Source organism: Pogonomyrmex barbatus, unplaced genomic scaffold (assembly GCF_055798465.1).
Source record: "Pogonomyrmex barbatus isolate J1 unplaced genomic scaffold, ASM5579846v1 scaffold18, whole genome shotgun sequence".
Taxonomy (NCBI): Eukaryota; Metazoa; Arthropoda; class Insecta; order Hymenoptera; family Formicidae; genus Pogonomyrmex; species Pogonomyrmex barbatus.
In genome coordinates this window covers 5,814,326-5,839,675 of record NW_028297114.1, presented here as the reverse complement: position 1 = coordinate 5,839,675, position 25,350 = coordinate 5,814,326, and the positions used below count along the sequence as shown (strand labels likewise).

Here is a 25,350-nt window from a genome sequence, read left to right as displayed (position 1 = left end):
TATATCGTCCCGATACACCATCCCTCCCCGACCTCCTCTTATATCGTCGCGTTATTAATACGAGAAAATTGAACATGCGACACTTTAGACGCCGTTCATTAGCATCATCGTGAAGAGCGCGTAGCTCGGGATACGGTGACGTTGGGTTTCAAGAAAAGTCGGTAAGTAAATAGTAGTGAAAATACTACTGAAGATAGTTGGATCTTTTCTACGAAATTATATTTTTATTCTTATTAAATAAGAATAAAGTTATAGAAAATATATCTTTTATTAAGAAATACATCGCGTCTTATAATCGATAATGATGACCATTAAATCTAAAGAAAATCTAGATACAATAAGTTCATCATGGAGCTCTCGTTCTGTACATATTAAATGTTACATGTATACACGAAATTATGCCTGTGCCATATAAATGTTTAAACGAAAGTGTACTAAGACACTCTGCAAACTTGTCAATACCAAATAGATTCGAGATATAAATCATGTATATTTTCATAATGCTTCATTATTATCAATTTGTTAGTTTACAATTTGTTCGCACACCAAAAGGAATAAAAACATTTTTGCCACATTTTCACTGTTTTTGATATACACACGTTCATAAACATTACATAATAGACACATATACAGTTTATATGTGTGTGTGTATGCGCGCGCGCGCGCGCATACACACACACACACACACATACACACACAACTCGTAACATTCAACAATCATACAAACAAAAAATTGAAGAACCATAAATCAATATAGACGTGTAGAAGTTCAAGTATAGTTTCTTATTTGTGGAGATCGATACGATCGAAGGAAGGGCCGACAGTAGTAACTGCAAAACGTAATGATTTCAAGTCTTGAAACGGACGGTCGTGTCCCGAGATGAAAATTATCGAATGTCATATTTCCGCGTGTAATCGTGTTCATCACATTGGCTGTTGTGGAGGATAAATTAACGGATACCAAATCGGCACTTGAATATATTGGACAAAGCACAAGGGCGGCGCTCTGGGGAAAAATTCCCTCGCGTGCGGATTCAAAGGCGAGATTTGGATTTTCGAAACCTGATTCAGATGTGTCTGCAATTCTTTTCGGTCCATTCCGTATAGATCAGCCACGTCCAGATATTTCTTCCAAAGATCTTTGCAGGAACCTATAGTGAGTAGAGCGACTGGATCGCCTACAACTGCCACGAAACACTTTGCTCTTGTCAATGCAGTGTTTAACAAACGTGGATCTGTTAAAAAACCGTAATCTTTGATTTTCACCTCGGCGGCTGATCTGTAACAATTAATACACTCGAGATCGTGTCCAAGTGTTACCTGAAATGTTTTAATATCCGTATTAAAATCGATACCTATCTGATATCCTCGTCCGGACTGTACTGATGAAAACCGCGGTGAATTGCTTGCCTTGGACATTTAACACTCTCTCGACAGACACGTCAAAAAGCAAGCGTTTGCGTAATTCGATTCGCAATCGTTGTACTTGTTCAGGATAATACGACAAGACTCCGATGGAACCTTCGTTGTATGGGCCCCACTGTTGCGTCGGCCATGCTCTTCTCAATTCCAAGACGCGATTCGCTACCTCTTCCGCCTCCGTAACATGGTGGTATCCCGTAGAACATGTAGCCTAACAAATCGAATTAGAAATCGAATATTCAATATTTTCTTTATTTTAAAATTCAATTGAAGAGTTTAATGCAAAAAAATTCCAATTGCTGAATTTTGGACAAAAAAAGTTAAAAATTTGCGATAAGAATATATCCTTCCTTAATATATACATTAATTTTCGACAAATAATTCGAAACTGCACGAAACATGTATTTTCTTTACAGACACATTACACAAAGCTCTTCAATTGTACATATTCTCAGCTTTTTCTGAGTGATTCGTGTACCTGTTCTTCTACACCGTTAACAGCATAAAATATCAGCGGTTTCATAACCGGATGCTTCAGGAGATGCATGTTGGCGGGCTTAACCATCCCGTCATAAAACGTTTCGGATGTATACTTGATTATGTCCGCATGTGCGCGATAGTTCTGACATAGATGTATTCGACATGGATGTTCCAGCGGATAATACGCGAATAATCTCTCCAGAAGGCTAACGCCTAGTCCTCGTTCGCTCGCTAGCACGCTGTAGATTTCCGGTGCGAGTTGCATCTGATCGCCCGCCAAGAGTAAGCGAGTCTCTCGGCTCGCCAGAGTCAGAGCTACCAATGCCTCGCACTCCATGGCCTGTGCCGCTTCGTCAATGACTATGTGAGTCGGTGATAGTTTTAAACTCATCAAGCAGCTGGAGGTCGCCAGCGTGGTCACTATTAGACCGCAATTCTGAAGATCTTCCGCAACCGGATCGCGGAAGCGACCGTGTTCGTCCATTAGGCAGTATTGCTGCACCACCGGATGCACCTAAATCGCGAGAATAACCAAGAGTCGCCATTGAGAGACTTAAGTTTCCCTGCAATGCTCAAGAAACTAGGTTCACAACGTTGTTCACCTACCGTGTTCAAAGCACGCAATTTGTAATATATCCTAACAGGTTTAAGCCTGGGATGCTTATCCGAACTGTACCAGATATGGAAGAACTCCTTGATGTAAAGATCGGCGGCGCTGTTGCTATGCGTGCACAGAAGTATCTTATTCTTCGTATTTTGCACGAGCATACGTAACATGTGCGCTATGGTGAATGTTTTCCCCGTGCCGAATGGGCCTAGCAGGAGAACCGGTGGTGAAGGGACCTTGATTGACAATGTTATCGCGGTAACTGCTTGCTTTTGTTCCTGATTGAGCGGCGAGTCCAGAAGTAGACTAGAGAAGATACTAAGATTACCGGCGTCTACCTGCAGGAAGTCACCAATAATCTCATCGTTGGTCTTGCGATGTTCGTTCACCAAGAAAACCAAGTCCATATCCTCGAGGCTATCTACCGCCAAATGCCACTCGCAGAAGTTTAGACGGTTCAACACGAATCGTACTTCCACCTCGAGCTCGCTATGCGCTTCCAAGTCCCAGAAGGTTACGCACTCTTTGCTCAGCCGAACGTACACGAAGTGCGAGCTCTTGTCTTCGATGTGAGCTTCAAAAATGTCGTACTTTGCTTTCTTCCGCCATAACTTGAGGAAAACGCTATTACAACTGCGCTGTAGAAGCCTACCGCTCTGCGTATCCTCCAAGATGTCCCGACTGAGTGGAATCTACGGTGTAATAAATTTCACGCGTTTGATATAAGCGGACGAGACGGAAGAATGACGGGTTCCTTATTCGACTTTGAACAAAGAGCGAGGGAGCTAAGCGAACTTGGCGAAGAGAGATGACTCGCGAGATGCGAAAAAGTGCGCGATGCATGCGTGTTCGTAAGAAAATCCAGGCAAACTGTACAACGCGAACAAACCGATACTCGAACGAACGATCGAGAGAGAGAGAGAGAGAGAACGCGGACGCAATAAACGGAGAGTGTGTGCAGCGGGCAGGAGAAGAGTCTCCTAGAAGCCAGAAAGGATCGCACCTGAGCGAAGAGCTCACCCGGCGGCGTGTATTTGGCGATGGTGGATCCGTCGCTGTTGAATAGCACGTAATGCGCCATGAGACGTAACCACGAAATCTGATTATATCTTGAGAGCTGTTCGTGCCGGGCAATCTCCTCGAGGGTGATCATCTCGTGCATGCGACCCCGATAGTTCCGTGGCGTCAGTCGGCTGTCCGACAACGTGTCTTGGGTGAGAACGAAGTTTTGCTTGTCCGGGTACGGGTAGATCCGCGACAGCTTGATCTCCCGCGGATTCGCGTGCGGCATAAAGGGCGAATAGAATTGATACGGGTCCTGCCATCTTAACGGTATCTGTGACTGCTGATAAATCGTTGCCTTCTGTATTCGTTCGTAATCTTTAGCATCCAAGTAATCCGCGCAGATCCTCTGAAGATATCCCGGACAATTCAGGAAACCGAAGATCAAATTTTGCCGATAGGTATCGTGCCTTTCGGCGGTGAAACCGACCGTCACCAGGTATTGTTTTTTATCTTTTTGGGGATGAACCTCGTCCGGACAGGAACAGTACCACTCCTGGCCATTTGTCACGCCGATTTCCGCACCGTTCTGGTCTTGCACCGACTTTAGGAAGAAGTTAGCTCGATGATCATCGGATATCAAGGCCACGTTCTGTAACTCTTGGCCACCTTCGAGGCCAAGGATTGCCAGAAACAAAATAGGTGAATCGTGATAGCTTAATTAACATCTCTATTTAATATATCTCTTGCTGATGCAAATAGAAATATATCTCTATTACTGTGCATGGGTCGACCTTCATCAAAATAGTTGAAACAGATGAATCATGAAGTATAAAATAACATATTAATCTTATTATCTTAAGATCTGATTAGGCATTTGATTCTTTATCATGACACATTATGAGACATGATACCATGATACATATCAGGGTTGCGTTGTACATTTTAAGATTAGGTCTATGAGTTTTATTACGTGTTGTTTACACAAATCTTTCATGTAGATACAAATGTGTGAATTATTATAAATTGGATAATGTAAAAGATAATAAAGAAGAATGTAAGTTTTAATATTGTTAATATATCTAATTTTAGTATTAACAAAAATATATAATGTTAAAAATTAGAAAGTTGTAGTAAATGATGGTACAATCAAATTTTCATTATACATTGCACATCAGGTTCACATAAAAATATCAATTTGTCTAAATAAAATATACTATAGATAAATGAAATATGAATCTTCTATAATTCATAGGTTAGTTTACATTGATAAAATTTTATACATAACACTCACATAGCTTACATCATTTCCGTGATATGTAGGCTATTTATATTTTGCGCATAAAAGCACAATCCTGATACGTATCTCAGTACGATAAGAAACCGGAATTTTAACTTGAAATGTTTGTCTCCACGTTTTGCCGTTGCTATGAAAGTAATGTACGGCGTCGTATACAGAATTCGTCAATCACAATTGCGGTTTACTAACACAAGTCGATGTTGATAGCGCCAGTGCATATCTCACATATAATTTCCTACGGAAAGGCGAAAAAGCTGAGTCTCGAGCCGAGAAAACGGAGCCGGTCTCACTTACCTGTTGTGAAGATCGTAAAGTTCCACTCGTGGTTGCCTTTCTTACCAACGATCCTACAATTTGGACTACCGGACAGATAAATATTCACATTGGGCAACGGGTCGCACGTGAGGGTCGAGTCCGGGTCGTTGGTTCGGAACCAACCGTGCCGCATCCGCTTGGGGAAGTCTGTGAGATACGGCACGTTTCCGTCACTCGTGTCCAGTTTGTGTTCGACGGCCGCCATGATGGGCGCCCGCGGTCGAGAAACTCGTCGAAATTTCGCTGAGAGATCGCGTCACAGAACGGCCGGGTCGTCGCGGAACATCGCGCGTTCCCTCCCCTTTTCTCTCTGTCTCTCACGCGCGATCGGCGAGCGCCTCGAATTTTCGCATCACGCGAATGAGAAGCACCGGCATGTTGACGCCGCTTCCGTCATCGCCGCCGACCACCCGTTCGACGAAATATTCCCGACTGACGGCGCCGTTGACGTCGCACCGAGCCGTGCCGGTCGGCACGCATGCGCGACGTTCGCGCGCCCGCGCTTTCATCGATCGTGGATAATGAATGTTCCTTCCTTACCTAGAAACACCATCGGTACAACGAGGAGCAACTCCAGATGTGACATGGCGTCGTGTATTGAAATTTGAAATTCGAGTAAAAAAGAATATAATTGCTAATATTGAAATTGCATGTTGATTACTGTAATTTAGAAATGTCGCTAATGCCGAGTATCGTTACGCGATCGTTACATGTTGTTCTATCTCGCGTTAAAAGATAATTTTGAGAGACGTGCACTCTTGGACGTCTGAAAGAATAATCGGCGAGCGACGAGGTTTCCTCTCGCGCGACAACGTTAAAATTGAAGTTTATGAATAATTTCCTGAAACTTGGCGACTGTGACGGCATTTTCTTTTTTTTTTTTTTTTCGTGTATTTCTTTCTCTCTCTCTCTCTCTCTCTCTTTTTTTTCCTTTGTAGCGCGAAGCTGCATCTTGCAGACAGGAAGGAGCTTCCGCATGACGGTAAATTTTCATGCAAATCCTCCGCGCCGCCGACCGAGTCGACTAAATGACGATCGCCATTATTCTCTCGCGGGAGTTTCCCCTAGAGGGGTGAAGTACTGAAAAAGGGGGTGGCTGAGGCATAAGAGCGACAGGTCTTACCGACACGTCGCATCGTACCGCGGGGGGTGGATGGGTTGAAAGCTTCCGACGACCACTTTGCGCCAATGCTGAATTTAGCAGAGCGCGAGCTCACGAGTGCGCGAACGCGACAGATGAATAAAGAAGAGCATCTCGAGCTTTAATTATCAAGCGATTTAGCAGAGTGCCATCGTGACGCAGGCAACACGAATGTAGGATACACCTGGAAAACAATAGCTGCGCAAAAAGAACAATTTTGCTGGCAAATCTAAAAATTTGGCCAGATACAGACTTGAAAATAAAAATTTTGTTAGGCCTTTATTATTATTATGTATGTAATGTTCAAGTTAGTTGCTAGAAGATAAAAAATTTTTGCAGTATTATTATCACATGTAATAAACGTTCTACATAATAATTTTAGTCCAACAAAATTATTTTCATTTGGTATGATTTGGTCAAATTTTTAGATTCATTAGCAAAACTGTTCTTTTCGTGTGAGAAAAATCACGTGAAATCATGGAATTAATAATTACGAATATTATCGCAAAATACGACAAACTAAACGAGGACAAGTTTATATAAATAATTTTTATATATTTTTATATGTAAGCAATTTTTATAAATAAGTGAAATGTAGGTTTATATCGCATACGTATATATTTTTACTTTTACCGCTATATGATATTATTATTATATATATATATATGCGTGTATATATTTTTATAGACGGTATAGTTTGTAACTTTATACTTTTTGCGAGTGTTTTCGTTTTAATGTTTAACGACTCGTTGTTGCTTCACGCAAAACACGAGCCCCGAAACACGGGGCGAGATCTACCACTGTCTCGTGCATCGCGTTCCGCCCGTGTACGCGTCGAGCTATTCCATTTGCGTGGATGACTCGGATGGAGAAAAACACCCGGGAGTGTCATGGAAGTTGACCGGAGGCGGCGGCAAATGCGGCCATAAAGCGCGTCTTCGTTGTTCGTGAAAAATGAGAAGAAGGAGATTAAAATATCCGAAGAGAGGTGAAAGGAGATACAGCCCTTCCGCGCGGTGTACATGACCCGAGATCTTTCGCCACGAATTTAACTGGAAATTCGTAAACTTAAATAATTATAATTTTTTACGGCAGTCCGACTCCGTTGTCTTTCACGTGAAAGGTCACGAGACTGACGTAAGCTCGAGGGAGTAAATTCTGTAGCGTGAGTGAATTTTTTCCTTCTTTTATTCAAGCTCTCGCTTGTATCAGCTCCCTTTGCTCCCTTCAGTGTCGTCGCTCTGAATTTTTGCCGAACAGTCGGGGAACAGAAAATTAGCGCCTCGACATCGCGGTCAAGGAAACCTCGAGTCGGTGTCGTTGTAAAAAGATCTCTCATCGGGATCAAAGAAACCGAGGTTTGCGGTGATGCTGAAACGGGACGAGCGCGTTTGTGCCCTCGGACTGCGGACATGGGGAGGGCAACGTCGAAGGGGGATGAAGGATGAGAGTGAAAACCACGACACAGGCGCAAAACCGGGACCGATCATCCCTTTCGAGACGTATGCCGTTGCCGGTCGCTCGCGCGCGTATCGTTAATTAAAATCTGTCGTCGGCGACGCGGATGCTGCGAGAACGCGCTGACGCGACAATGGACGGGGTGGGGAACGGGGGTGAAAAATCGCGCTAACGAGACGGCTTTCGTTATTGGCTCCACGACGCCATACAAAGAACTGTATCGTTATCGTCAGAGAGGGAAAAAAGGAAAAGGGAATGAAAGAGAGAGATGGAGAAAGGGGAAGATCGTTGCCTGTCTTTCGCACGATGCTTCGTTTTTAATAAAGCTGTATCGACGTGTCATTTAGCCATGGGGTAGCGTTCTCCCTATAACAGGGCATCTCTCTTTCTCTCTCTCTCTCTCTCTCTCTCTCTCTCTCTCTCTCTCTCTCTCAGATCATAATGTTACGTGAACGGATTGTGCAACGTACGCTTGAGATAAATCGAACGGGATAACCCGTTCAATTCTCCGAGGCAAGCTTAATCCTATCTCGCATAGCGATCGTCCACGTACAACACATGGAAAATATTGTATTTTTCTTCTCTCTATACGTAAAACAAATTTAAATTAGGATGGAAGGAAACTAAATCTCAGTATTGCGCAAATTTAATTACGCGAACTGCAATCAAGTCTGAATAAATAAAAGTTAAGTTTAAATTAAGTTTCAGCCAGAACTCAGGAGAGTTCCGGGAGTTCAGGGATTCCGACGAGAGACAGTCGCGATCTTCAAGAGCGAATATTATGCTTTCTGTATTACATGCCGGGTATTACACTCTCGTTAATTAATTACGTCATCGCGTCGTAAGCGACTATCAATAATGCGTGCGCGTGCGGAAACCACGTGCGGAACGGACGGAACGGATTAAGATCCATCAGCGCAACGACGCAACGTATTCGGATACTGACCGGTTGGATTTGTTCAGATCGTAACGAGTACCGATTGGTACTCGACTCGAAGTGCATACTGCCCGCTCGCAGCAGCTGCGGATGTCAGGTGTGAGGCGTACGTCGCGGAGATGAGAGAGAGAGAGAGAGAGAGAGAGAGAGAGAGAGAGAGAAAGAAGGAGAGAGAAAGAGAAGCGTTCGAAGTCACGCGCACCTGCCGCGTTTATTCCCCCGTAATTTATATGGCGCTTATCGTTCATATACCCCGACTAACGATCGACCTGTCGCGAACCACCGCTGATCCACGTGGCACAATCCTTCCCTTTCGAAAGCGAAGCCTTTCCCCTTCGCGAAACTCGCCATTCTATCGCGAGACTTCAGTTACCTCAAACGCTGTAGGGGCTGAGTATATTTTTGGTATTAATTCTTGACGTGCAGTCGACTCCCAACTCGGTCTCTCGCTTTAACCGATCTCTGCTTTCCACCATATTTTTGTTGAGATTTTTCAATAAATCTGATACTGCGATTGTTGTTGTTTTGTGCCACAAACAATGCTGTTATAACTCTTCTCTTGCTTAGCTTTTTAGTTATCTGTACAGGGAAAAAACATGTCATGTTTGTATTAACAAGACATGTTTGATTTAGCAAGTTTTGCTGGAAATAAACAAAATTTCAGATAATTATAATCAGATATTCAGACAATCATAATCAATCAAAATAGCCAAATTTGTCTGTTTATTTTAATCAAAATTATGGATCATTTATTTTTCATCAAATAATTTGAATATTATGTCAGTATAATCAAATTATTTCAATCAGTCAAATATATATTTTTCAATGTATTTTTGTTTATTGGATTTATTATTCTATAGTATTTTATATGTGTTTTCGATTTAACCATTCATTTATCTGGCATGAGATTCTCAATTTCATAGAAATCTGGTTAAAAATATGTTTTAGCTATACAACCAAATTTGGCATATTGAAACAATTACAACAATTACAACAATTTTAAAACTTTAGCATGTATTCAAATTTTCTTAGAGTCAGTAATGGTTTTCGGATTAACTTGAAACAAGTAGACATTTTTAATAATTTTAAATGAAAATTTTATTTATAATTAATTTATCCCAAAAGGGAGAGGATTCTTCTTATTCCGAGACATATTCGTAATTTTGGTTAAGTATCTTTTGAAATAATTAAAAAAAATTTATTCGTATTACTCAGAGTTATTGCCAAATAAAGACAATTAAATATCCTCTTTCAATTTGCGATATACCTCTGCGAGAGAAAAGAAAAATCATTAGTTCTCCCGGCTCGTCCGTAAGAAGATTGACTCGTGTTTTCTCCCGCGGTGGATGCACTTCTGTCACGACTTCTTCCTCGTCGTGAGATGCTGGAAGTGTCTTCGGTCAGACGGGCCCTCATCGAGTTTTTTTTTAGCACGGAAACGTCTCCGCGTCTCGGCTATACATTAAACGCGAGAACGAATCGACAGGGACGTCTGTTCCGGAGATTCGCGACGCGAGATAAGTCGTCTCTTTCTCCTCTTCTCTCTCGAGGAGGAGGAGGAGGAGGAGGAGGAGGGACATCCCGCCGCGTCGCGTCGTCGGGCGAGGACAATGGTGTCGCCAGGTGTCGGAAACGTCTCTGTCGTTCGCCGCGGGGTTGATATCGCGATAGAATCACAGCCCGATTGTAATTGGAGACGACGGTACGCAATGTTCCGTCCCGTCGTTCCTTTTCCCGATGATAAGAAAAGTTCTCATCTCGACGCCTCTCTCTCTCTCTCTCTCTCTTTCTCTTCCTCCACTTGATGACCGCGCGGACGCTGTGTATTAATTGAAGGTTTAAACGGAACGACAACTTTTTTTTTTATTTATTATTTACTAAATCAAGTGGAACGATTAGATAAATCTTTAACAGCTTAGTTTTTATCGTTATATCCGCTGCACCGATTTTATTTTTGCTCGCACTGCGGAATGTCATGGAAGAATTTTTTTTTAATCAATTTGGAACTAAATTTTCTGCTTTGATCCGGGAAAAATGTCGGGATGCGTCAAAGGTTTTAAGTTTTTACATGGGACGAAATTGGAGAACCAAAAAGACAGGAGGAACAAAACGTTGGTTTCGCAAAAAAAAAAAAGAGAGAGAGAGAGAGAGAGAGAGAGAGAGAGAGAGAAAAGGGAAAAGAAAAATTTCTATTGCCTCGATCTCGAGCATGAATTATTTTGAAATTGTCAAAGAACGTGAGAGGTGTCCACCGCGAATGCGGGAGAATATTTCGTGGAATTCCTCTCTGTGAATGCCGTGCTGTTTAGAGAATCAGCTGATTCAGCTGAAATTCGCGCATTGTGGCATCTGCTAAATATTAGGCAGAGAGAGTGCAAAGAGAAGCCGGTTGAATAATCTAGGAAAGTAACCTTTCAAGCATCGCTTAATAAATTTCACTGTGCCAGATCCGGGTTATCCAATTGAATTTAGATTTAATCTCTGCAACTGTAAACTGCAGCAGGTTGGATAATATTATCGGTTGATTTTCGACGTATTAATAAATCAAATTGAATGGAGATTTTGTCGATGCGAGTGCATCTCCTGCTCAACGATTCGGTATTTTGATTTTTTTTTTTTTTTTTACGAATGTTGCACTAATTTCCAAAAAAATTATTTCTTTTTATTATTTTGAACCAGACAAGCTTCTTACAGATTTTTGAATTACTAAAAATGATTCCGTGAAATTTTTTCGACATGCCAGCTTTTCAAAATAATTAAAGTTTAATTTTCAAATATTGCAAAAATATTTCTTGCATGTTAAACTTTAATTATTTTGGAAACCTGACGTGTTGAAAAAATTTTTCCTGAGTTTTGCAGCATCCAAAAATTTACAAGAAACCTTGTCTGGTTCAAAATAATTTTTTGCTAAACTAGTATTATTAAGGTGCATGTTTTTTTTTTAGATTATTGAAAAAGTCTTCTTTAAAATATTTTTCGGAAAAAAGCGATTTTTCTGTTTCTCTACGTCTGCATGCATCCTATCGTATCTATAAAAAGTTTAGCACATGTGGATCCGTTTTACTGTATTTGCATCCAGCGGCGAACTGTTTTCTAAATTGAATGCAAACGAAGCGGGGAGGGAGCGGCGAGAGGATTAGCTTAGTTATTGCAATTGTTTTTCCAAGCTAATCGGGAGATGTTTCATCTTTCAGGAACGTGGAGGGCTACGCGAGGGAGCACGAAGAAGCGTCCAGGAACATCCAGCAGTACCTGTCGAATCCCATAAACGCTTATCTCCTGGTAAAACGGCTGACCACCGATTGGAAGAAAGTCGAGGAGCTGATAACCGAGGACGTCGGCAAGTCCTTCGTGGCGAACATCACGAATTCCAGGAGCGATCTTAAATTCCCGACCGACGAGGACTTGAATGGCGCCGCAGTCGCTTTGATGAGGTTGCAGGACACGTACAAGCTCGAAACCGCGCAAGTCGCGAGGGGTGTCCTGAATGGGGTGCAATACAGCACCGGGTTGACCGGTACGTGGTAACATCCCCTTCTCGTGTAAGCTGTACGACTCCATTCACGTTATAGGACATCCCGAAATTCTTACAGGTCGAACGGTCCTTTCAATCGAGAGCAAATAAACAATCTGTATCGAATCGGAATGATTTAATGTAGCATGGAGATATTTGTATGGCTTATCTTTCTCTCTTGAGAATTTAATTAAAATTTCGAGCGCGTTTGCGGATCGTCGCAAAAAGACCTCGTTTTCTTTAATGGGTTTCCCCTAACGTCAAATCTGGAGACCGCGGTACGTCGCGGACGAGCACAAAGAGTCACTCGCATAAGAATAAATCCTACAACTCGCTTTTAACGGTAGGAAAAAAGGCGGAAACTGGGAATTTCGCGGTACAAAGAAAGACGAAGAGCGCCCGCGCTTTGCGGTTCGCGGGAGAAAAATTAATTAACGGACTAACTTTTTCGCTATAGTATGCCACGCCCGCGCTGTTTCTCGCTCGAATAGAAAGAAATTCAATAGAACGCGGTCCAGATTGCGCCTCGCGAAAGGGCGAAAGATTTAATGGAACGCTGCTGAATGTATATATATATATATATATATATATATATAAAACGTGCGCATAAATATTTTCTCTACTCTCGATTTTACCTTTCATCCCCGTCACGTGTCGACAATTATACGTTTACAGCGAGCGATTGCTTCGAGCTGGGCCGACAGTCTTATCACAATCGCGATTACTATCACACGGTACTGTGGATGCAGGAGGCCATGGATCGCCTACAGGAAGAGCAGAACGCTACCACCACTTCCAAGCCCGACATTCTGGAATATCTGGCGTTTTCAACGTATATGCAAGGTTCCGACAGTAAATTATATTATGCATGTCGTACCACGTCGTAAGGACGCGGGAAAATTTCTAAGGAAACAGCTCGCTCCTCTGACAGCACCAAATATGTTATTCCATCTTTAATGTCGACCAGGTAACGTCGCTCGCGCTTTGAGCATGACGAACGAGCTGCTGGAATTGGTGCCGACACACGAGAGAGCGTTAGGAAACCGCGCGTATTACCAGAAGGAGATCCAAAGTAAGGCGAGCCAGTCGAAAAAGAAACGGGGCGAGGATGGGAAGGACGACACGGCGATACCCGAACAGGTAAAGCCATCCTAATTGGAAATCAGGAGACTTCATTAAGAGAAAGCGGTTGTTGGAAACGCGATTTAAATGGAAGGCTGCACATTTTGACACAATTATTAAATATAACAAATTAATTTGGCCTCTGTTTATCTCGCGGTTGATGTTAAGATATCGTTAAACGGACGAACTTTCCGTCAACTGTTACTTCCGAGGACGTGAAATCTCGGGGAGTAATCCCGTTTGCCGCAATCGTCCAATAAAGTTTGTTCGTCGCGTCTGCAGAACTTCACTGTCGCCGAGGAAAGGGTTAAAACGTGGGAGGAAATGACGGAGAGGGAGAGATACGAGATGCTTTGTCGTGGCGAAGTGTCTATTCCGACGGAGGTGGAGAAGAATCTCAAGTGCCGCTACGTCGACCGTGGAATTCCCTTTCTGAGGATCGCGCCGTTCAAAGAGGAGGAAGCGTATCTGGATCCGAGGATAGTTGTGTATCACAACGTGATCTACGACGAGGAAATTGAGACGATCAAGCGGATGGCTCAGCCTAGGGTAAATAGTCGTAGTTTACCGAAAATTATCGCCCGCCGAAAACGAGAACGCGAGCGCGCCGTGTGTACATCGCGTGCTTCCGCGCCTCGCGAAATTACAGGAATTCCTGGAGATAATGGCAATTACGTGTTGCAGTTTAAGCGCGCCACGGTGCAGAATTACAAGACCGGTGCCTTAGAGATAGCAAATTACAGAATCAGCAAAAGCGCATGGCTCCAGGAACACGAGCATAAGCACGTAGCGGCGGTGAGCAAACGCGTGGAACACATGACGAGCATGTCCGTGGAGACGGCCGAGGAGCTTCAGGTCGTCAACTATGGCATCGGCGGCCACTACGAGCCGCATTTCGATTTTGCGAGGGTAAGCCGACGGCTTTGAGAAGCGAGCGAATCGGCTTGCGCAATCCCTCTGTGGTTACCTGTCGTGACGTTGATTAATTCAATTCTGTTTTGCGCTTGCAGAAAGAAGAGACGAATGCGTTCAAGAGTCTCGGGACCGGCAACAGAATCGCGACAGTGCTGTATTACGTAAGTCTTAATTTCGCGCGCCTTGTCGCTGACAGCTCGGAATGACGCGTAATGCTTTGTCTCATTATCTATAGATGAGCGACGTCGAGCAAGGAGGCGGTACCGTATTCACCGCCATCAACATATCCCTTTGGCCGAAGAAGGGTAGCGCGGCGTTTTGGTACAATCTGAAGCCTAACGGCGAGGGAGATTTTAAAACCAGACACGCGGCCTGCCCGGTACTTACAGGATCGAAATGGGGTATGTTATTAAAATGTTTTTATTGCTCTTAAAGTTTAATTTCGTGCATATTAATTTTTTTCTCATCTTTTTTTTTTTTTTTAGTGGCGAACAAATGGCTGCACGAGAGAGGCCAGGAGTTTCATAGACCTTGTACGTTGGAGAATCAAGCGACAGACGAAGTGATCAGGCACTGAAGGGAACTCGCGTTTTCTTCAAAACTGTGACAGAAAATAAATAAAAAGAAAAAAATGCGATAAATAAGATAAAAGAAGTAACTAAGAGATACTTCGGAATTTTTGCTCTGAATAAAGAGACATTTTACACTCTCAGAACGGCGACTTCGTAAGAAAGCGCGCGGTACGAATCGTCATTTAGGAAGTGAGAACGTTCGGCCCGCGTGCAAAAAGCGACAGTGCAATTTAGTGTAGGTAGGCAAACTGCGAAATCCTCTGCTTGCGTTTACGAAAAAAAAAAAGCCGTCACCGACGCGCACGATTCGCGTAATTTAATATTCGTACCACAGACTCGTATGATGATCTTTCTTGTTGGTTTACCGTGGAACATGATCCCTCGCATTACGACAGCGATTAATGTTTTCTTAATCTTCGAGGTATCCCAGCTGCAGGCGAAAACCGGTGAAAAGCAGCAGAGATTATCCGAGCGAGATTAATTCGCTTTGTTTCCCCCTGCGCTTTTCTCTTTGAAACAGACCCTGTTTCAGTAGAGATTTCTCGCTGCGCGAATCGCGGCGATCGCAATGTAACAAAGTTATTCTTTACGGTACGAATCAGCACGCCTTCTGTTTGTAGTCCGATCCAGCGTTGCCTGCAGTTCGTCATCTTGCAGTTTACGTCTACAGCGAATGTAACGTAGAGTAGATGTTTAGTACGTGAGCGTCCAATGAGCGGCGAATACAAAGAGCGGAAAAATGAAAGAATAGACTTCGAAGCTTTCGAACGAAACAAACGAAAGGGAAGGGAGAAGAAAAAGAAAAAAAAAACTACATGGTTGCACCAGTTCATTGCGAAGCTTTTCGCCATTTAAACGAGTTTTCCACGACGAGAACGGGATTCACTCCCGCCGTTCGCTAACACGTAAACGTTAATTGTTTCTACGAACAGAATAGCCAATACACTAATAAGATTATTACACTATGCATCATAGCCAAAGCAATAATAAATTGCGCACGTTCTGGCCAGTCTCCCCTTATCGTAGATATAGTGCGATGTAGAACAGCGAAGAACGCGATGTAACCATTAGCTCGTAGATTAATTGTAATTTGAACGCGATCATTAACGCGACCCATCAAGTCGTATCTCAATTCCGACATTATCGTGCAATAACGAGGTACTTCCGCCGAGATACTATGCGACCAAGAATCTCCTTTCGTGATGGATCGTTTTCGTCGGCTGTAAATAGCGGATGGCACGTTAATCCTATATCATCTGATCCTTCCCGGATCAGACTGTATACGAATTGTTTGTATAAAGCTGGACGACGCTGTCCAACAACGATATCGCGCTTCTTAACGACGATGTAGTATATACAAAATTTCGCACGACGTCGTATTTAAGATCGTCCTATCTCAGCGGTGCTCAAATCATAACTATATTTTAAGTGATAAACGAAAAGACTCGTATAAAATAATCGTGTAAAATAAATGATGACGTTTTTTTTCTAAATTATGTACGAGAAAAATGATCGGAAAATTGTGTAATTTTTTTTTGGATTTAATTTTCTTCGTAAAATTAATGAAAATAGTATAAAATAACATAAATTATAGAAAGTAATATAAATTATTTATTTCTTACGATTAATATTTGTATTATACATATTGCTGTAATATGTATAATACAATATTGACAATTTATGTGAGTTTCATTCGTTGAAAATTTGAGAATCACTGCTTTATGAAATTATAGATGGTCGTGAATGGCTCGAATATCTCGAATGTTAATATTAGCACCTACCAGCCTCAATGTGCTGTGTGAATAGGAAATATTAATCCCAATTAAGATTTCAATGACAAACGTGCGCGAAGACTGGCTATATCGATTGACCAGCACAACTATTGTGTGTTATTTTAAAGTTATAAAGTTATACCATATCCTTTGATAAAAAAAAATCGGGCACTTTGTTCGCTAAAAATTTCACTATGATAGCCCTATTAACTCGTGTTAGAATCGCATTTACTATGCTCACTTTTAGAATTATATAACATTTTAAAAATTATGTGTTGGAAGTTCATATTCTCTTATATGTATTATTTTTTCTATTTTTCTAATTTTCAGTTTCTAATCATTATTAATTGTACGTTATTTTGATATGTATATAATGAAGAATTTGATATTGATTATACATCAATTTGATCATCTTATTAATGTTAGGCGTATTATACAAATTACATATTGTATAATCTTTATACGTATCTCTCTTATGATTCCTTTCTAGCCACTCATGCATTTTGTATAATTGAATTTTATATTTAGCTATATTATTTAATTATCATTGTAAAAATTTTATTTTAAAGACTGACACGTTTCTGTCGCAAGACTAAATGTTAGTCTATATGTTAGAAAAGTGAAATAATTTATATCGGAGTTGAATTTCAGTTAGAAAATAAGTACCAATCTAAAAGTAGTATTTAAATAACATCCTTTTTGATGAACGTTACATCAGTATATTACTACTTTTAGGAAAATTCTGCAAGACACATTTTCTACCAATACTCTTGTATATATCACTTCGCGAAATATTGTGTCATCTAATGCATCATTTAACATGGAACGATTATAAGAAATGAGCGGCGAGTAAATTAAGAAGAAATAGCCGATGAGAAATACATGGACGAAACAATTCCAGTCATCTTGTTAAGTGCGAGCGACTGATCTATCTAATTGTGATCACCATCGTTTTGTTAAAAAACGAAGAAAGTAAATAAAATGAAATACATCAATGGAAACTGTTGTACTGAAATCTTGGCAAAGTGTATCGTTGTAATTCATCTAAATTTCATTTAAAATTGAACATCTCTAACATATTTTTTTCTTAACAATCTGTTTAACAAATCTGTAAGATGCAGTAATATAATCAATTTTTATTTAAGAATTTTGATATTTAGATAACAAAGTAATTATTTTTATATTTAAGAAATAACTTTTTACTTTCCGATTATTATATAATGTTCGGTTATTATATAATATTATATATATTATATAATATATTATATAATATTATATATATTATATAATATATTATATAATATTATATATATTATATAATATAATCGGTTATTATAATATGTGATGTTTAGTGCGAAAAGCGATTTTGGATTATAATATATCTGAATTTATTTGATACAAAATTTTACTCAGAAAGAAAAATTTCTCGCTTGTCTCGAGTGAGAAAGGAAAGAAAATTCAGCTGTAATTGATATAGAAAAGACATAAATAGTAAAGTAATAATTCTATCAGACATTCATATATTATCAATTATATTTGATTATTCTGTAAATAATTGTTTTATTTCTGTATTAAAACAAATATAAGATCTTCCCTTCTCTCTCCTCTTTCTTCCCCCTTTCTTTGATATTTAATATTCATATTTATAGACATGTATATATAACTAAATTTAAACTTTATACTAATTAATTAGGAAATAATGGATTTGTTACACTACTGCTTTGTTTAGTTAGATTGTCAATCATACGGATAATTTAAATTATTTTAATTTTTTTATTAGTTAATATAGTAAGCTTGTAAGTTTGAAAAGGTTGATTATCAACAATTTTTTTCTTTTATTATTTGATATAAGTTCTTTGCGTGACAAGCTCTTTTTATGACATCTTATTCACATTTCTGTACTTTCTCATCGTGTCTCTTTTTCTTTCCAACGACTAATTACATATCTATTTTGCTCTAAGTGCAGAAAAGCCAACTAAGTGTAACTAGGAAAAAACAGATGATTCAAATCACCTGACTCCAAGCCACTTCAGATCGCCGAGTCGTATGGAATTCACACTTTTGGAATAAATTCGATCGGCTCAACATATAAATGTAAGACTAAGTATATTTCATATGCATTCCGTATATATATATATATATATATATATATATATATATATATATATGTATACAGGTATTCACTCGGAGATTTAGAAACAGAAGTATGTGCCGGTTTTTAGGTTAGTGTATTTGCGTGTGTTTTCCGTAGAAATAAGAGCTCGTACAAATCTACACAATGTCCGCCACGATGACTGTCCGTGTTAGTCGCTTCGCTCTTCAGATGTGCGGACGAAGCAAGAAGATTGGTGGCCACCAGCGGTACGCGGTTAGGCACAATTCCACCCGGGCCATTGGCAGGACGTTGGAGCGCCTGAATGACAGGAGCGTGCTGCGCGTAAGCGGCAGCGAGACCTCTGCCTTCCTCCAGGGATTGATCACGAACGATATGAAACACCTCGATGAGGGGGCGCCCAACATCTACACGCTGTTCCTGAATATCAAGGGCAGAGTGATGTGCGATGCTATCGTGTACAAGAGCGAAGAGAGCAATTTGTACTATATCGAGTGTGACACGCAGATCGCCGACTCTTTGCAGAAGCATCTGAAGATGTATCGCGTAAGGCGAAAGATAGATATCGAACACGTGGGTGACAGGATCAATGTTTGGTCGGTGTTTGATTCTACCGATGAATATCCTGATAAGAAAGATTCCAGGGACGTGAAGGAAACGCGTGAACTGGAAGGAATGATATTTCCGTGTAGCACGCTGAGCGGTAAAACTAGCAAGTTTGTCGACAGCGTTATGATATACGAAGATCCTAGGCTGCCCGACTTGGGTCTTAGAATTCTTGCCGAGTCACAGATTGGTGGACATGAGATAATCAGACATTTGGATGCCGGCGTGTCAGAGAACGTCGGCGATTATAAGGCATTTCGGTATAAGCTAGGAGTAGGGGAGGGCATGCATGATCTACCACCTGGGAAAGCGTTGCCTTTGGAAATCAATTGCGATTATTTGCATGGCGTTAGCTTTCACAAAGGCTGCTACGTCGGTCAGGAATTAACTGCGCGCACGTATCACACAGGTGTGGTCAGGAAACGCCTGATGCCCTTGCTGCTTGACGATATTCCGGATAAACCGCTCGCATACGATGAGAAAATTCTCAACGAATCCGACAAAGTGGTAGGAAAATTTCGGGGTTGCGTCGATAAGTACGGATTAGGCTTGATGCGTATAAATGAATCTCTCAGTGCTCAACGGCTCAATGTATCCGGTATAAACGTAAGAGTGGTGAAACCTGCGTGGTGGCCCCAAGAATTACAGAGAGAAACGGTTCTCATTAAAGATACGAAGTAATACGCGACCTTTCAAGTAACCATTTTGTAGGAGATGCGTATACACACGTGATACATAAACTGTAATAATATAAACTTGCAAATGTAAAATAAATTTATACCTAAAAGCCTAACGATACATCTCAGCGAATTTGATTCCTTGTTGCTTTGTAGGGCGGAAGATCTCGCTGGTACATCACCAGGTACATCTGGTAACACAAGCGAGCGGGCACAACGGGATTTCTCCACGAGTCAACAAGTAACAACGAATATGGACGGCACTTTCTCATGTTCTCTTTGTTCTTTAAAGGAACATTATGATTACAAGGGTGGAAAACCGCCGTTCGCTCGGCAATTGATTTACTCGGAGGAATGTTACGTTATGAAAGATCCATTTAGTTTGCCGAACAGGGGCGAGGTCTTAACCTTGGGCGCCGATTGCAGCATGTGCAAGCGAGCTGTATGTTTAGGATGCAGTATATTTTACACAAGACGCTTCTGCTCGAAATGCGCGTCTAGTAACGTGCAGTACTTCCCACCTCAGTTACACGACAAAATCAGAAATTTATCGAAACAGATAGATTCTTAAAAATGTAAAATTTTTATTATCGTAATTTATTATAAAAAGGCAATAAAAGTTACAATACGATGAGAGAGAGAAGAAAAATAATACATATGCATCGTGGAAATATTTTCTATAACTATAACAATCTTCATGATATCAGTCTTTTTTCTTTAATATTAAATAAGTGTCGGTCCACAATAGGTGATTTAAGCTTTAAGAAGTAAGAAATTGATCAATTATAATCGAATATAAAAAGAATAATCGACTATGATTGGTCAATTTCTTACAGTTTAAAGATTAAATACTTATTGTGAACCGACACTTATGGAACATGTCCCTGAGTATAAAACATTTTGCGTAAAAAAAAAATTTTTGATCACACAAACGCGCAAAAATATTTTTATTAAAACCATTTGTAACTCTTGTCAGTATTTGTTATAACTGTTGCAGTTCTACAATCTTGCAGCAATATATTAATGTCGTAATGTAATTATGTTAAAAATATATATGTGCTTATTAACACAAAAGACTCATGTAATAATAAATGAACTTAACAAATATTATTAATTATTCAGATCGAAAATTTTCAACGATCGAAAAATTTACTTCGATAGCTAAATGTTTATATTTTTTAATTATATCTGAGTTTTTTTACTTTATTATTATTTACTTAGCAATTAATGAAAATTTGAGAGTTTTTAATAGTATCTCTCCATCTAAAAAACTATAAAATACATTATATCATTAATTTAAGAGTTTGCTGGTTTAATCGACTTAGCCATGAGCTTTTTTGCCATTTGTTTCTTTTTCTTATTGAGTTTCTTCTTTTTGTTTTTTAATTCAACTTTTTGGCCTTGAAATGTAACAGATTTTTTTTCTTCAAGCTTTGCATTATCATTCTCTTGTGTTTTCTGCTTTTTAGCCTTTCCTTCAACCTGCAAAAAACAAAAATATATACATACATGAAACGTTTTATCTTTATTATAAAAAACAATATTATGAAAGAATGAAATACATTTTGTGTTGCAGATTCTTGCGAACTATTCTTTCTTTTTTCTGTCTTTTCTTTGTGTTTCCTTGTATTTTCCAAAAGGAAATCGATAAAAGCGGCTCCTTGTCTTACTTCCGAATGTGTCGAATATAACCATTCGAACAAACAGTGTGATACATTAATTAAACAATTCTCTTCAATTTCCGTATTGTTTAACAACATAGCTTTAGGTACAGGTACTTCTTCTTTAAACTCAACATAGGCCTCTCCTAAACAATCCCCTGTTTTTTCATCACGCATTACATGGACAGATTGTATTATTCCACAGTGACAAAAATGTCTCCAGATAGAATTAACATCTATATCTGAAATTTTAAAAATATTAATTTTTATACTATATAATTACAATAATTCATTACCAACAATTTATTATACATACTCTTTGATAGGTTTTTTACAGATACACATCTCTTAAAGTCATTATATCTCAACTCTTCTATAGGGTGAGGCAGCACATTAAGGTAATGTCCTCTCACTAATACTCCGTTATAAGTAAGTGCGTCGAACGCGTTTTTTTCAGATATAAAAGTCACAATTGCTTTTCTTGAAAGTTTTTTTAATGGTCGTTGTAACTTAACAATCTTACATATTTGTTGTTCCGCAGCAGCTCCAGTTTCTATAAAACCAGGCACAAAAGTTACTTTAACGATCCCAAACCTTATAAATATTTCTTTTAGATCTTCTTCTGTCATATTTCTTGGAATATTATCAACAAAAATCATTCTATTATTTCTTGTCAAATTTTTGTCCTTTTCTATGTTATTTTTCCTATCATTAAAATTTCTAGGTAAATGATTAAGCCCTACAACATGATCACTGTCGTATTCATCCTCACTAAAATAATAATCATCATCACTACTATTTTCTTCGTAATCATCTATATCTCCTATTTTTAAATCTTCGTTTACTTTATCCTGATCCTCATCTCTATCTTCCTCATCCTCAGCCTCGTTCTCATCTTCATCCTTCTCCATTTTACTATTTTCATTATTGGAATCATTTTTCTTATTATTCAATGCATATGCTCGATACATTTCTTCAACACTCCTAATCACACCATCATCTTCCATCATGTCAGAACTTATGTCACTATCTGAAGAAGTTTCCATATTCTCATCGCTTTCATCCTTATCATTTATATCATCATTCTTATCTTTCTTATCATCATTCTCATCTTTCTTATCATCATTCTCTTTGATTTTAGAACATAAACCTTTAAACATTTTTATACCTTTATAAAATCCAACTGTCTTTTCTTTATTGCTATTATCATTTTCCTTGGCATTAGACTTTGTATCTTTCGACAATTTTATATTTTTACTTTCAACCATTTCGCTATCTTCATTACTACTACTATTACTACTACTGCTGCTACTACTACTACTACTACTACTACTACTACTATTACTACTAGAATCAGAAGTATCCTCATCTTCAATTTCTTCAAAATCCTTATCATCTTCATCTGAATCATCTCCTAAACTCTTTCCAAAGATATCTGGGACGTCTGAATCCTCCTCATCATCTTCTTCATATGTTACATTCGATAATTCATATGCAGGGATTTGTACATCGTTTAAAGACCCTTCTGTATCAGCAGATTTCTTTTCTGTTTTATCTTTAGATTTTTGATTTTTATTTGTAGAATTATATTTTGATTGCTTCACATCACTCTTGTGTTTTTGTTCAGGCAAATTCTGATTCTGATTGTTTGCATTTGAAATCTTTTTCTGAGCATTTTTCTTGTTCTGTATCTTTAAATCCTTCATTAAATTTATTTTGCCTTCAGCATCCTTGATCTTGGAATTTTTGTTCTTTTTTATAGAACCAGTTTTTATTTCATGCAATTTCTTTTTGGTGACTTGATCCGTATTATCTCCACACTTTTCCTTTATTTTACCCATTTTCTCTGCCTTGATAATATAAAGCATTATAATTATAAACAAAAAATATATATACACAAATTGCAATAAATAAAAAGTAAAACATGCAAGAACAAAAGACACATAAGCGTTTAATGTTAAGCCAAAATGTGCCAAATGTTGAATATAAAGAATTAAATATTAAAAATAGTGAGTGAATAAATGTATGTGAGAGAAATTTTTCCTATAATCAATAATAGAAGTTTCGTAATTTCGTAATTTTAAATTTAATCCTTTAACTTAAAAACATTAACACAATTTTTCATAAAATTAAAAAAATATACAAATAATGAGAAAGTTACCTGACAAAAGAACACTGCAAACCCAAATTCAATTTAGTAAATTTTTGTAAACTGACTGACTGACTATATGAATAATCTAGTTTTCCATCAAATCTAGAATAAAATAAAATATAGATCGGTCGCAATGAGTCTAACTGCCTTCAATCTACTTTCATTTCTACAAATTTTATCAGACTGGCAGCAAATTCCAATCGATGAAAATAATAGAAATAAAATTTTTATTTATTACTCATACAAATTACTGTTAGTCGTTATAAAAAATAGTGTTGTTAATATTTGCCTTTTATTCAATTGAAGCTGTATTAATGTTTTAAGAATTATCTAATTATATTTCTATAAATTTTACAAGTAAAAATTTCATTCTAACCCATTTTTAAGATAATATGTTCCGTCCATATCAAAGTAGAAGCGATTTGAAAGCCTTGATTAGATAAATAAGGTCATGTGTTAGTAATACCTTAATGTCTTTGAAAGAATATTTTTTGACTCACAGTAAAAAAAAAAACATTTTACTTACATATAACTCTTCAAGTATAGGAAACAGTGAACAATATTTACAAAACAATAATGAACAAGATTTACATCAAAATTCAATGATGAGTTACAAAGATGAGACTACAAAGCAACATAAACAAAAACAATTTATTTTTAATTTTCTTTATGTTTTTTTAAATATCTGTTTATATTTTATAATCTATAACTCATCATTAAATTCACATTGAAATATTTTTTTATCTCTTGTAATTTGAGCTATATGCGAAAAAGTAAAAGTGTTTTTTTGGCTTCAAAATCAAAGATATTTCTCATATATTCCAACGTAGAATAATTTTAATTGACTACTTTTCTTAATTTTAAAATTTCAAAAAAGATAAAGTAAACCGAGATTAAAGCGGATTTATTGGTAGAGATAAACTTAAGATCATGATTTTCGAAAGTCGAAAGAAAGCCTTTTTTGCGTAATTATATCCTTAATTTACAAGAAAATAACATTGAGTCATTCAATATTTTCACAAAATTTCATTAAAATCAAGGAATTTGGTTTTGCATGTTTCTTCACGAGTCGATTTAACATCGATTTAATATGTATAATTAACGATCATAACCGAATCACGTAAATCGAAATTGGAAAAATAAACGTGTGACGAAATTGATGAAATAAAATACCGAAATGAACCGAATAGTTTATTAAATGCGTAAGCATTGTGTATAGAATACATTTGATAATTACCATCTCTTTCCTCAATTTCTAGTCAAAATTTCTAGAAAATTCGTTTCAACCGTTGAAATATACCCTCTTCGATTTGAGACGTTACCGATCTCAACAAAGTACGAAACAAGAGTGACTCAACAGGAAAACGCCAACAGGCAACCGCCAAGCGTCGGTTAACAGTTGCGTTCGAAAAACCATCATATAGTTGACTATTTTAATGGCGCGATTCCATGGTGCGGAATGTATACACTATAGATTTTGTGTCCACGGAGAGTGGCGCCCGTGCCCATGTTGCCGATTGGCCGATTTAAAATAAAATTATTTAATTGGTTGATCCAGTGGAAAATCTCCAAGCATCGGTCGCT

At 38.6% G+C, this 25,350-nt stretch overlaps 4 protein-coding genes across 9 annotated transcripts in view; 2 read left to right on the top strand and 2 right to left on the bottom strand.

The window, feature by feature from the left end:
• Positions 1 to 17,558, top strand: part of PH4alphaEFB (prolyl 4-hydroxylase subunit alpha-1) — a 169,614-nt gene extending 152,056 nt beyond the window's left edge. For all 3 annotated transcript variants that reach the window (XM_089075090.1, XM_089075088.1, XM_089075087.1), the window contains exons 4-11: positions 11,857 to 12,179; positions 12,852 to 13,019; positions 13,144 to 13,316; positions 13,581 to 13,847; positions 13,983 to 14,207; positions 14,309 to 14,374; positions 14,449 to 14,614; positions 14,699 to 17,558. In XM_089075090.1, coding sequence (XP_088931216.1) covers positions 11,857 to 12,179; positions 12,852 to 13,019; positions 13,144 to 13,316; positions 13,581 to 13,847; positions 13,983 to 14,207; positions 14,309 to 14,374; positions 14,449 to 14,614; positions 14,699 to 14,790 — 1,480 coding nt within the window. In that variant the 3' untranslated portion in view covers positions 14,791 to 17,558. The remainder of the gene's footprint in view (positions 1 to 11,856; positions 12,180 to 12,851; positions 13,020 to 13,143; positions 13,317 to 13,580; positions 13,848 to 13,982; positions 14,208 to 14,308; positions 14,375 to 14,448; positions 14,615 to 14,698) is intronic.
• LOC105431775 (Helicase with zinc finger) lies at positions 250 to 5,576 on the bottom strand. The gene is made up of 6 exons (XM_011646203.3): positions 5,106 to 5,576; positions 3,513 to 4,180; positions 2,509 to 3,201; positions 1,901 to 2,416; positions 1,356 to 1,633; positions 250 to 1,279 (listed from the first exon to the last, which is right to left on the bottom strand). The coding sequence occupies exons 1-6, from the start codon at positions 5,329 to 5,331 to the stop codon at positions 925 to 927; spliced, it is 2,736 nt and encodes a 911-aa protein (XP_011644505.2). The 5' UTR covers positions 5,332 to 5,576; the 3' UTR covers positions 250 to 924.
• Positions 17,559 to 18,501: 943 nt separating the features above from the next.
• Positions 18,502 to 20,606, top strand: LOC105431773 (iron-sulfur cluster assembly factor IBA57, mitochondrial). 3 transcript variants are annotated; one of them, XR_016138829.1, is made up of 3 exons: positions 18,502 to 18,651; positions 18,809 to 20,018; positions 20,110 to 20,252. XR_016138829.1 is itself a non-coding variant. In XM_089075091.1 (3 exons), exons 2-3 carry the CDS (start codon positions 18,836 to 18,838, stop codon positions 20,522 to 20,524), a joined length of 1,392 nt encoding a protein of 463 aa, XP_088931217.1. In that variant the 5' UTR covers positions 18,502 to 18,651; positions 18,809 to 18,835; the 3' UTR covers positions 20,525 to 20,606. The 3 variants fall into 3 exon arrangements, 1 of the variants encoding a protein (XP_088931217.1); XR_016138828.1 differs by having other exon boundaries at positions 18,809 to 20,040; positions 20,110 to 20,250; XM_089075091.1 differs by having other exon boundaries at positions 18,809 to 19,812; positions 20,110 to 20,606.
• On the bottom strand, positions 20,518 to 25,166 carry LOC105431771 (uncharacterized). 2 transcript variants are annotated; one of them, XM_025219501.2, is made up of 5 exons: positions 25,004 to 25,166; positions 23,776 to 23,868; positions 21,931 to 23,464; positions 21,516 to 21,856; positions 20,518 to 21,435 (listed from the first exon to the last, which is right to left on the bottom strand). In XM_025219501.2, the coding sequence occupies exons 3-5, from the start codon at positions 23,453 to 23,455 to the stop codon at positions 21,250 to 21,252; spliced, it is 2,052 nt and encodes a 683-aa protein (XP_025075286.2). In that variant the 5' UTR covers positions 23,456 to 23,464; positions 23,776 to 23,868; positions 25,004 to 25,166; the 3' UTR covers positions 20,518 to 21,249. The 2 variants fall into 2 exon arrangements, with proteins under 2 accessions (XP_025075286.2, XP_011644500.3); XM_011646198.3 differs by lacking the exon at positions 23,776 to 23,868.
• Between the last annotated feature and the right edge of the window lie 184 nt (positions 25,167 to 25,350).

Excerpts from the sequence above, each read along its gene's own strand:
- LOC105431771 (XM_011646198.3), bottom strand. Across the intron at positions 21,857-21,930 it reads TGTAAAAAACCTATCAAAGA|ATATAGATGTTAATTCTATC; the intron begins GTATGTATAATA and ends TTAAAATTTCAG. Across the intron at positions 21,436-21,515 it reads AAGAATCTGCAACACAAAAT|GTTGAAGGAAAGGCTAAAAA; the intron begins GTATTTCATTCT and ends TGTTTTTTGCAG.
- LOC105431775 (XM_011646203.3), bottom strand. The coding sequence starts at position 5,331 with ATGGCGGCCGTCGAACACAAACTGGACACGAGTGACGGAAACGTGCCG. Across the intron at positions 2,417-2,508 it reads AATTGCGTGCTTTGAACACG|GTGCATCCGGTGGTGCAGCA; the intron begins GTAGGTGAACAA and ends CTCGCGATTTAG. Across the intron at positions 1,280-1,355 it reads CGGACGAGGATATCAGATAG|ATCAGCCGCCGAGGTGAAAA; the intron begins GTATCGATTTTA and ends TAATTGTTACAG.
- LOC105431773 (XM_089075091.1), top strand. The coding sequence starts at position 18,836 with ATGTCCGCCACGATGACTGTCCGTGTTAGTCGCTTCGCTCTTCAGATG. Across the intron at positions 19,813-20,109 it reads TTTCGGGGTTGCGTCGATAA|GGCGGAAGATCTCGCTGGTA; the intron begins GTACGGATTAGG and ends GTTGCTTTGTAG.